Source organism: Sapajus apella, unplaced genomic scaffold (genome assembly GCF_009761245.1).
Source record: "Sapajus apella isolate SASKATOON/1434 unplaced genomic scaffold, GSC_monkey_1.0 scaffold40, whole genome shotgun sequence".
Lineage (NCBI taxonomy): Eukaryota > Metazoa > Chordata > Mammalia > Primates > Cebidae > Sapajus > Sapajus apella.
The window spans coordinates 9,238,612-9,250,788 of record NW_022436980.1 but is presented as its reverse complement, the minus strand read 5'-3'; the positions used below and the strand labels follow the sequence as shown (position 1 = coordinate 9,250,788).

Below are 12,177 nucleotides of genomic sequence, written 5' to 3'. Positions count from 1 at the left end.
GAGCTATGGTGTTTGTCACCCAGCATCTTGGATATGCTGGACAACACTCTCTGAAATTCTCTTGTTTCTTTGGGATTTCTGCAGCAATGTACTGAGAAATGGTAAACCTCAGGAGCATTTGACCAGGAAAATGTTATTTAGCATTCTTGAGTTTGGTTTCTCAGCTCTATAGGTCCAGACTTCTTGGGAGCAACTAGTCTGTGGATAGGCACACAGATCATCACATACATGTAATTGTTCTTTACATGTTAACTAGTATATTCATTAATTGTGGAAAATATCTGGGAACTAAGAACTATGGCTGGTCATATGTAAAATATACACAACTCTTGATGAGAAAACAAGTATTTATAAATGGAATTACAATTGTGAAGAGTCTCAGATAAAACAGTGGGAAACCAATAATTCTCACTAGATATTTTCACCAGGCTGTTAAAGAAAGTATCATCCCCCAAAGAACAAACATAGTATTGAAAGTAAAATATAACTAGCCCTGTATCTAAGTTCTTTGCTTTCATAATACAGCTACTTGTTTCATTTCTTATTTCAATACAATTTTAATTTAAAAATGTGTTGGACTGAGACTAAGGAGACATCATTTCTAATTGTGCCATTAACTATTTTCCACTTCCTTGAACCACTGAGTGCTTGATTTTTCCCTCTGTCAAATGGCAAAAATAAGGCATGCCCTACCTATCCTTAAGATTAAGTCAATAAATCAAAAAAAAAAATTAAGAAAACTCTTTACAAGTAAAAAGCTGGATATTTATATTAAATGGTTTCTGTGGCTGTTACAAATAGTGTCTTACGTTATTTGGGGAACAGAAACACCATGCAGACCCCCTTGAGCTTTTCGCGAACAGACTATTCTTCTCTGGCCTCTGTTTGTTATAGCTTCTTCCTTCTATTCTTTGCTTTCCATTTAGCATTATTTTATTCTGCCTACACAGAGTTAAGATTTCTCTTTTATAGAACCCAGAATCCAGACTTGGAACATTAGCATAGTCCTAGATCCTTAAGTTGACCTAGGAGTATAGCCAGAAGTTTATAACATCTCTATAGGAGATAGCCCATTTATAGTGCACATTCTAACACAACCTGTATTAAAAGTAGACACTGCCTTCTATTTATTCGGTTAAAAGTGGAGAAACTCTTTTTTGCCAACTTATGTTATATGAACGTTAGTAAGATGTAAGGAGTACCAGTTTCTTCAGAATTTGCAAATAACCCTTTTTCTGTCTTTACCCTAGAGAACATTTACCTGCTCACTAAACAATGTATTTCCCAAAGCAAATATCACATGGTTTATAGATGGAAGTTTCCTTCATAATGAAAAAGAAGGTAAGGAAATTAATCAGTTGAAATAAGTTAAGCACAAAATGAAAGAAAACAAAGAACATTAGACATTGTAACTGCCCAAGTGGATCTTGGCATTTAAGAATAATTCTCATTCCAAGAAAAACATTATTCTGCCTACCAAATGTCATTTTCTGATGCTTCATCTGGCTCCTCCAAGGGGGTGGAGTATAACATCTTCCAGAATGAAAGAAATACAATTGATTTAGACAAAAAACATCCCAAAATTTATTTAACTATTAGTAAAAGAAATATATGAGGACAAAAAGTTTAAATCTACATACATTTATTAAAACATTTTCTGTCTTTATAACATAGCTACCTGTTTTTCCATGTCTTTCTTATTTCAATACAATGTGTTCAGTTAACTTAGCACCACTGCTTTAAATCAGTCAATAAACAATTTCTACCTTTCCATGGAGGATCTAGGGCAGGTGTTAGTGGAGCACTAGAGGAGGCGTATGTAAAAGAGTTGGCTCCTTGACAAGGTACATGCTCCCCAGGAGGCTTACAAGTTCCTGGAGGAGGAACACACATCAAGACAAGCTCAGGTTATAATTCACAAAGCCTTTTTTTAGATGGAGTCTCGCTCTGTCACCCAGGGTGGAGTACAGTGGCGTGATCTCAGCTCACTACAACCTCCATTTTCCCATTTCAAGCAATTCCTCTGCCTCAGCCCCCTGAGTAGCTGGGACCACAGGTACATGCCATCACACCCAGCTAATTTTTTGTACATTTAGTACAGACAGCTTGGTCTCAATCTCCCGATCTCATGATCCACTTTGGCTTCCCAATGTACGGGGATTGCAGGCATGAGCCACGGCGCCCAGCCCCAAAGCCATATTTCTATAGGTAGTAACCATGACAGCTTCTACCAGAATTACCTCAGCTGCCCCTGCTTGAACAACAGCCATTCATTCTCCTTTCTTCTGAGTCATTATTCCTCAAAGTTCAATCTGTCTTCAATAAACTGAGTCACACAACTCTCTGAATTATTTTTAAGTGATAAAATTGAAAGCTTATATTGGTGAATGTATTGATCACTTGATGTATTTTAGACTATTACTGGTTGTATTAGTTTAAAACAACAGTTCACCCATAACAATGACAGAATGCAATTCTAAAAATACATTTAAAAGTTATTATAGGCCAGGAGCGGTGGTGCACGCCTGTAATTCCAGCACTTTGACATGCCGAGGCAGGCGGATCACCTGAGGTCAGGAGTTTGAGACCAGCCTAATATGGTGAAACTCCATCTCTACTAAATACAAAAAATTAGCTGAGTATGGTGGTGGGCACTTGTAAGCCCAGCTACTTGGGAGGCTGAGGCAGGAGAATTGCTTGAACCCAGGAGGCAGAGGTTGCAGTGAGCCAAGATTGTGCCATTGCACTCCAGCCTGGGCAACAAGAGCAAAACCCCGTCCCCCAAAAAAAGTTATTATAAATATACTATCCTGTTAAATAAGCCCTGCATAGGAAAGCACCCAGATTTGTTGTGCCCATTATTCCCAAACAAGAGGTTAGATGGTGTGGTCAGAACTGCACCAGCACACAACTGCATTTAGCTATTACTTTGGTAAGTAATTACATCAGAATTGGTGTTAAGAATCTTTAATGTGAAAAAGCTGTGAGTATCCAGAAAATTCTGACATAGACTGATAGTTGGTTTTACATTAATTTTCTGCTGCCTGGTATGCAATTTGGAGGTTGTACTGTCATAACAGTTTAAAACAGAGCTTGATTCCTAAATAAGACTCACAGGACCCAAAATGGCAATTCTTACAAAGCTACAAAAGATTACAATATGCATCGTATTCTATCCTACACTTACAGTGAGGAGTCCAGAGAAGTCAGATATGAGCTCCTTCGTCCTCCCTCTCTAAGGGCCACAGCGAGACACACATCCTCTCTCAGATCAGGGACTGATACAGACACAGAACAGCTCAGAAGTGGGAAGTCCAAAACAGAGTCCCAACTGAGATTGCTTTCTATTTTACCGGTCACTTAGGTATATTCCAGCAACATAACCAGACCCCACAGCAGAGCTCTCCCAAGGTCTAACTTAGACTAGGTGTGAATTATCAGTCTCACAGTTGTCAACAAACAATGCTGATGAGCTGGGATAATCTGCCCCAAAACATTTTGGAAACATGGTCACAAATAAACCAACACTATTAATTAATATGTTTATACCCTGACCGTGGATCAATGACATGCAGGAACTTGAGCAAACAGCTCAAGTTAATTCCAGATCTGCTGAAACTCACCCTCACATCAGAGAAGCTGTCATTTGACCACTTTAGACTCTATATTACCATAAATTGATCATGCCATGCCTTGGCATTATGGTATGGCTCATACATAAAATGTTAGTGACTAACCACGTTCTTATCTGTCTCGTAGGAATATATATTACTAATGAAGAGAAAAAAGGCAGAGATGGATTTTTGGAGCTGAAGTCTGTTTTAACAAGGGTGCATAGTAATCAACCAGCCCAATCAGATAACTTGACCATTTGGTGTATGGCTTTGTTTCCAGTTCCAGGAAATAAAGTGTGGAACATCTCATCAGAAAAGATCACTTTTTCCTTAGGTGAGTTGTCTAATAAGATCATGAAGGATTGGCCAAGACTACCATAAATCCAGAACATCTTTAATGGGAACAAGTAGAATACTTATTGCTTCTATCATGTTTTAATCTCAGAAAACCTTCTACATAAAACTATTTTAAGTTATCAAACATTTTTGACAAGTAGGACTCCAATGAAAAGAATTCTTCAAATAAAAAGAAAATAGTTGATTCCTGTTTTCACAAAGCATTTCTGCTGAATACAGCAAATTTTCTGTTCAAATTTTACTCATAACTCTTAAATAGCTAGAATTTTTGTTAATCCATAACATAATGAAAATTAATACTAATACTGATGATCAAGAAGGATTTAAAAGACCCTAAAATTCCTTCTCTGCCATTAAAAACATTTCGTTGTATACAACATATATACTTTTAATACTTAGGAATGTATAAGATGTGTCCAATAAAAATACCATAAAAATAGGGATTGTATCTTAATAATTGTTGTATCCCTAGGTTCAATCACAGTATTTAGCACACAGAAGACTTTTATAACTTTAAAATTGATATATCGGATTACTCTAGTTATTACATCATTTGACTAACCAGAACATTTACTACCCTGAACCAGGTGAAATGAAGATTTTACTACATAACCGAGAACTAATACCTCAATAAATACATTGACAACAGATATGCCGAAAGAAAAATAGATGTAATGACAACTGTCAAATATTCATATTTAAGGGTAACCTTATAAAATGTAAATAGATTTGCAAATCATTATAACAACTCTATAGGAGCATTAACCTCTTTAACCACATTCTATTTTCAGAGATACCATAATCTGTAACATACTCATAAAAACACAGAATAATTTTAGAAAGAAACAGTTTCTCTTTCTTCCAAGGGCACCATCCGCATCTTGGGTTCTGCCCAGCTCCTTCATGAGTGCAGTGGTTGGTCACGAAGAAGGGTGTATACCCAGCACAAATCTATCCCCACTACTCAGAAGCAGGTGTGATTCTGATGCTGGGGCAGTGGCTTCACTCCCGTAGCCCTGCCTGTGTGTCTGTGTATGTGTATATGTATGAACACAACATGCTGTATACTTTGAGTTAATCATTCAGAAATTGTGATGTATTTAGACTCAAACAGCCTTACTCAACTTTACCTAATTCCCTCAGGAATAAGACAGCTCCTTCCAGGAAAGCTGGACATGATAGGGCTGCAGTCTTGGAACCATGTGGAGGTAGCTGATTCTCACATTGATTTGTCAGTAGCTTTGGCAGAATCTAAGGACTAATCTAAAGTTCAAATCCCTAAAGAGAACCCTGTTCCCATCATAGGCAGAAACATGTCTATGTCTATAAAACTAATAGTTTCTGATGTTAAAACAGTGCTTGATTTCAACATCAGAAAATAATGAATACCTTTTTAGGTAATAGGAAGAATACTAATTCTGATACTGATAACATACCATAATTCCATTTGTATAGGGCAGACGTTGATGTAGCATAATTTTAGGCTCTGAATGGGTGGTTAAATTGCCAAATAAGTCTTCATGCTTTATGATCAAATATTAAAACAATTAATCTTGAGGAGTTCAATTTCGCAAAATTATAGCTTACATTCTCATCCCATTCTGGCATATATTGATGTGACTGACTTAGAAGACGCAGTCAAGGCTCTATAAAGCAATGCCATCACTGTATTATATCTCCCTATTGTTGCAAGCTCCTAAACACTTACTTCACAACATGCTTTCTGCCTGTGGTGGTATTGCTGCATGCTTTACGATCTCTGGAGTCAACTTCTGATGTGTGGTGCAACAGTCATTGCCTTACCAAGCTATTATTGTTGACAAGATACTGAGATGAAGACACAGAAAAAAAAAATCTGCCATCCCTGAGTGTTAAATTAGAGAAATGCTAAGAATATTACATAGCAGGAGTTTTAGTGAGAGAAGGAGAGAAGTTTTGCTCTCTTTGCTCCCTTTTGTTTCCGGAAAAGGGTAATAATGTTGGAGACTGTGAGGTAACACCCACTGAAGTGCTTCCTTCTCCACCTATACCCAGTCTCCCAAGAAGCTCTAGTGCTCAGTGACTCCTATTCTAGAAAACTCAGAAAGGGGATGAGATTAGGGTTAGGGTGATCAGTGGCTCTTCAGGCAGCTATCTGTGCTCCAGGCTCTGCAGACTTCCCATGATCCACAGTAACTACCACTAAGAAAAAAAAACCTTTCAAAAATATCATGGACCAGGCACAGCAGCTCACGACTGTAATCCCAAAACTTTGGGAGGCCGAGGAGGGAGGATTGCTTAAGTCCAGAAGTTCAAGATCAGCCTGGACAACATAGTGACACTTTGTCTCTTCTAAAAAATTTTAAAAATCAGCCAGGCATGGTGGCACATGTCAATAGTCCTGCTTACTCGGGAGGCTGAGGTGGGAGGATTGCATGAGCTCAGAAGACTGAAGCTCCACTGAGCTGTGATCATGCCACTGCACTCCAGCCTGGGCAACAGAGCAAGGCCTTGTCTCAAAAAAAAAAAAAAAAAAAAAAAAAATCTTGCCCTGCTAGCCTGTCAAAATGTCTAAAATCGTAGCATTGCTGAGTCTATTTTTGGCAGATTTAAAGAGGTAGGTTTTGTGGGTTTTGTTTTGGGGAGTGGGTAGGAGATAGTTTGTCTCGTTTTAATCTGAAAGTTGAGTGCAATACCTCCTGGAGTGGATAATGTTTGGGTTGTCATCACCTTTAACAAAGATTTGTTTATTAAATGAATTTCTGACTGTAGCTGTTGAGATCAAGACCTTTGGGATAGAAAGAGTTAAACATTGACAGGTTGTATAGGTGTATGTGTGTGTAAATATGTGTATGTATCTTAGCATGTGAAAAGAGGAGTAATAAAAAGATATCTTAATAGTGGAACAGGAGGACCACTGTGTATTGGTGTGGAAGACCCCAGACAAATACTTCTTGTTTCATGACTCCCCTCAGTGCAGCTGGCCTCATACCCGTGACTGACCCTCCCTGAGAGTATCAACTGAGAGCTTTAATATGCATATAAATCACCCAGGGATCTTGCCAAAATGCAAAACTTCTGATTCAGTAAGTCTAGGTGGGACCTGAAATTCTGCATTTCTGACCAGATCCTAAAAGAAACCTATTCTGCTGGTCTATGGACTATATTTTGAGAAGAAGGGACCTAGCAAGCCCTTGGATTTGTCTTATTTCAGGTGGACAAGATAAGGGCTGATAGAAGCTCTGAGGAAACCCCAGAATTAAGCCAGTTGCCCTGTGGGACAGACCCATGGCTGCTGCTGCCCATGAGGATGGTTCTGGGAGCCCTCCCAGGCCTCCTCAAGTGGACACACCCAGGAACAGATGAAGTAGCTTTAGGCAGCAGCTTACCCTCTTCTGACATTATGGTAAATGCAATGATCTGGAATCTGGCAGAGGTGTTTCTGGTAAATTCTGCATTTGAGTTTTGGGAAACTATTTCTTCTTTTTAGATTTTAATCACTCTCTTCATAGTCCTTGGATTTTGTTTTGACCAAGGCAGAGTTTCTACATTACCGTCATCTAAAACTAGACAGATTTTTTAGGCCCCACATTTTATATTGAAAGCTGTGTTTCACCTTTGTTACATGGCAAAGTGCTCATCTCAAAATGTCTTATAGTAACATCTTCTTAATGCACTAGGAGGCAGAACACCTTGGCTTACAAAATCACTTGGTGATGAGACATGGCAGAAAAGTACCCTAAAACTGAAATGTTCAATCAATGAAAAATAAATGTTTCCCGCTGTGAAAACTGAGCATAACCTACCAATATCTTCTGTTCCAGGAATTGGCAAATTGGCAACCTTTTTCTGTAAAGGGCCAGATAGTAAATATATTTTAGGTTTTGTAGATTGATTAATTTCAATCACAATTGCTCAACTCTGTCGCCTTAGCACAAAAGCAGCTATGGACAATATGGAAAAAAAAGGGAAAAACTGTGTTCCAATAAAATTTTTATAAACATGATTTCACTGTAGACCATTGTTTGCCAACCTCTGTTTTAATCAATATACAAAGAAAAACATCTAGGCATTTATTTTCTAAGCCAATGCCCTGTCTTATTAAGGTACCACTTTGGAAGATACTGCTTATGATCCACCAGCTGTCAGACCCATACTTTATGCTGGTGGGTTTTTGTTTTCGGTGTTAAGAATAAATTTGCATGCACTGATTCATCCACTTCCATTTGCCAGAATCCATAAATACGACGCAGAGCAAAACAGTGACTTCTCTTGAGGGGCATACACAATGACACAGAGTGATGAGGCGCTTGCTAGGGTAAACACAGAGGGATGAGCACATCGCAAACATCCCTGGGCTTCCTCAGCTTGAAAAGGTACATTCAGGGAAGTCTGCAGATAACAAAGTGCCAGGAAACCATATAAACTAAGACCAAAAGGTCCTAGAAGTCACAGAGAGAATATTATGCTTGAGAAATTGGGTTGAAATATTCTTATTGGATAGAGGGTATGATTTGAGAGAGATGGAAGAAATGATAAGCAAAATCAGGAAATGAAATTGGGAGTGTAATGAGATCCCAAGTCATAATTAGACTTGTGTGTCATGCTGAAGAGTTTAAACTTATTTTGGATGCATGAAGAAAAAAGATGGCCATTTTGTTAACCTATCCATATACTTCCCATATAACTGTCCTCCATCTCCTCAGAGATTATTTGCACCAAAGCATTCATATAGTAGTGGATCAGAGCCAGCTATGAGCACCACACAGAGCCAATGGCAATAGCAATGCTACCAACAGTGAGAATAGAACATACATGCATCTAGCTTAGAAAAACAGATTCCTCCCACTGGGAAGAATGAGCTATGAAGCACACTGGGCTATGTGCTAGCAAGTGATATAACGTAAGTAAAATATACTTGTCCCTTAAAGTACATTACAGAATAGAACCAGTAGTATAATTAGTAATTAAATATCCAAATAATGGATATAGTTCATCAGATGTGTAACACTGTATCCAGTGACATTTTTTATCTACAAAAATCATAAAATCTTCTAATTTTAAAATCATCTCGGCACATTTAAACATGTTCCTAAAGTCAATAGAGCCTTCTGGCATTTGTAAATTGCCTTCCAAATACAACTGTTTTTTAAATACAGTAATGGAGATTTAAGGAATTGACATAAATATAAAATATAAGTAAAACAACATTCTAGCCTCTATTTCAACTCCCCCAATACACACACACACACACACACACACACACACACACACACACACACAGAAAAAGTTGTAGCCAAACAAAAATATTATGACAAAAGCTGAAATTTTAGAAAGCATAATAGTATTACAAGTTTACTAATGTTACATGCAAATGGATAGTTTTATCATTGTTTCTACTCTTGCTGATATAAAAATTTTTGTGGGTTTATGGATTTTGTAAACTGCATGATTACTTTTCAAACACTCCAAAATATTAAATGCTATATTAGTTTTACTAGGTCTTGGTTAAGTGTAACTTTTTCCAGGAAGCCTTCTCAGACCTCCTAATCTTTACTAGTGATCCTTCATTGCACTCCTGTGGCCACCTATACTTCCACTGCCACGGTACTCAACACAATGCTTGGCTGCCTACTTCAGGCCATAGGACCTTAAGGACACTCCCATGTCTTTCTCATCCATCATTATATACCACAACCTTGAACATAATAGGTCCCCAATATTGATTTGTTACATGATGAATAAATAAAGGAAAGTGGGTTTAGGAACTAAGTCAATATTTTATCTTTCTGTTATAATATTTTGTTCATTATAAATATATTTCTAATCCTTTCAGGTTCTGAAAATTCCCCAACAGACCCTCCATTGAGTGTTACAGAATCTACCCTTGACACCTTACCTTCTCCAGCCAGCAGTGTATCACCTACAAGTAAGAATGTTTTCATACTGAGCTATTAACTTAACCAAGCAGATTGATAAAGAAAAATTTTCAGCAAAGTTGCATGATTCATGCCTGTTTCTCGGCTGTAACTTTTTTTTGGCTGAAATTAGGTTGTTATTTTTTAACAGCTTTATTAAGATATAATTCACATCACATAATTTGCCCATTTAAAATGAACAGTCTAATGGTTTTTAGGATGTTCACAGAGTTGTGCAACCATTACCACAGTCAATTTCAGAACATTTTCATCACCCAATAAAGAAACTCCCAAACATATTAAAGGATTATTCTCATGGCTTCAAGAAGTTAACACAGTTTCCAAAATCCTTTACTTGAAGCCCTGGGAAAATCAAGGTCAATAAATATTCAGTGAGGAATTTAAACTCTGCATGTATTATTAAATAGGTTAATAAATTGACAGTCATCCTCCAAAACAATGTTCTCAGTGAGGAATTTAAGAGATTGGTTGTAAATGGGCATAGGCCAAAGGAGGTTAAATCCTTTTAACATTAAATGTGTTCTGGTTCAAATTAATGTTGACAAAGCTGACTGGTGAGGATTATGAATTCGCTCCTCCCATCTGAGGCATCATTAATGGAGGTCAGCCTGGGTCAGCATTACTATGACAAAGGAATGGCAGTGACTCTCAAAAGCTGTCACTGATGCAACAAATTATGAATTCCCATGTCTGTGGCTTTTGTGTCTAACAAAGAACCATGGTGACTCTCTAATACCAAAAAAAAAAAAAAAAAAAAAAAAAAAAAAGCTTATATTCTATGTGAATTAGAAGTATGGCTCTCATTTCTCATTTAATTAAAACTATCAATTTTAGCTCAAAATGAGAAGTGAAAATGGAATAAAACAAAAGCAGTCAGCAGGAATGAACAATTCCTTTACCTGGTAACCTTTGGCATACAGCCTGCAGTCACTGTCACAAGTTGCTACTTCTCAGAAAATGAAGTGGCAGAAAAGCTTGCAAACTACCCATCAAAAGTTTCACATCCATCTGAATTTTTCATGTTCTTAATGTTTTGTAATTTTTCTTTTCTCCTTTTCTTGGAGCCTCTTTTTCTTCTACTTTTAACTCACCACCAGTAATAAACCACAGTTAATTATGGCATTTTTCATTCAATGAGTATTAGCATATTCAATAATAATAAAACCTTAAATCTTTCTAGTATCTTGTATATTAGTTATCCATTGCTGCATTAAAAATCCCTCAAATTTTAGCAATTTACAAAACAGTATTGTCTCATATGGTTTCTGGGGGTTAGAAATTCAGGAGTAGCCTCGCTGGAGGGTGCTAACCTGGGTTCTTTCATAAGGTGCAGTCACACTGCTGGCTGGGGCTTCAGTCATCTGAATGCCTGATTGGAACTAAAGAATCTGCTTCTAAGCTCTAGCATATACTTGGGAGATCTCAGTTCCTCACCACATGGTCTTCTCTATAGGTCTGCTTACAATATCACAGTTGGCTTCCTCCAGATCAAATAATTCAAGAAACAGAGTGACTAAGTCAAAAGCCATACTGCCTTTTTACGGCTTAGTCTCCAAAATTGCATGTCATTACTTCTGCTTTATTTTATCTACTAGAAGTAAGTCTCCAGGTCCATCTTATACTCAAGGGAAGAAGAATTAGGCTCCTATTGAAGGAAAGGGTATCAAGAATCTGTGAAAAAATTAAAGCTACCATACCCTGTCATTTAGAAGTGTCTGCACATAAAATGCAATGTGGTTTGATATTCTTTACTATGAGTGGTAGACAGAGCCAACATTATTGTTCCCACTTGCCAGATGAGGACACTGAGACACTGAGAGCTTAAGTGATCACATACCTACTAAGTGACAGTGTTTTGCATTCACACCACAGTCTTATGACTAAATCTAGTTCTCGCCACATTAGATACCATTTTTTCTCCAGTTGGTCTAAACACACCATAAGAACAGGAACCATATTTGTTTTGCCTTCTAGAAAATTCTTAGCACAGAGTAGGCAGTCAAAAACTGCTAGTTGAATAATTAATGAAAAGAATGAAAGAATTAATAAGAATAAGGTTCTTTCACTATGCAGATGTCATTCAATAGACTATTTAATGCTAAATAAAAAAGATAAAAATATATTTCTGCCTTCAGAAAGGTTGCAGTCTACTTAGAAGAGAAAGTAAACATACATAAAGATAATAATTCAAAATAGCAAGGTGAAAAGTGGTGTACCTTACAGAATTAAAATGCTCAGGGAGAGGTACAAACCAGTAAGTATTAGGCTTTGAAAGTTCTTTATGAGTT

General features: G+C 37.3%; 1 protein-coding gene and 1 long non-coding RNA gene across 6 annotated transcripts in view; one reads left to right on the top strand and one right to left on the bottom strand.

Moving 5' to 3' along the window:
• LOC116565489 overlaps positions 1-12,177 on the bottom strand; it is a 324,301-nt gene that overhangs the window by 244,110 nt on the left and 68,014 nt on the right. The gene's annotated exons all lie outside the window — the stretch shown is intronic.
• CD96 (CD96 molecule) overlaps positions 1-12,177 on the top strand; it is a 106,945-nt gene that overhangs the window by 48,209 nt on the left and 46,559 nt on the right. For both annotated transcript variants that reach the window (XM_032299148.1, XM_032299146.1), the window contains exons 6-8: positions 1,251-1,341; positions 3,760-3,948; positions 9,787-9,879. In XM_032299148.1, the coding sequence (XP_032155039.1) occupies positions 1,251-1,341; positions 3,760-3,948; positions 9,787-9,879 (373 nt within the window). The remainder of the gene's footprint in view (positions 1-1,250; positions 1,342-3,759; positions 3,949-9,786; positions 9,880-12,177) is intronic.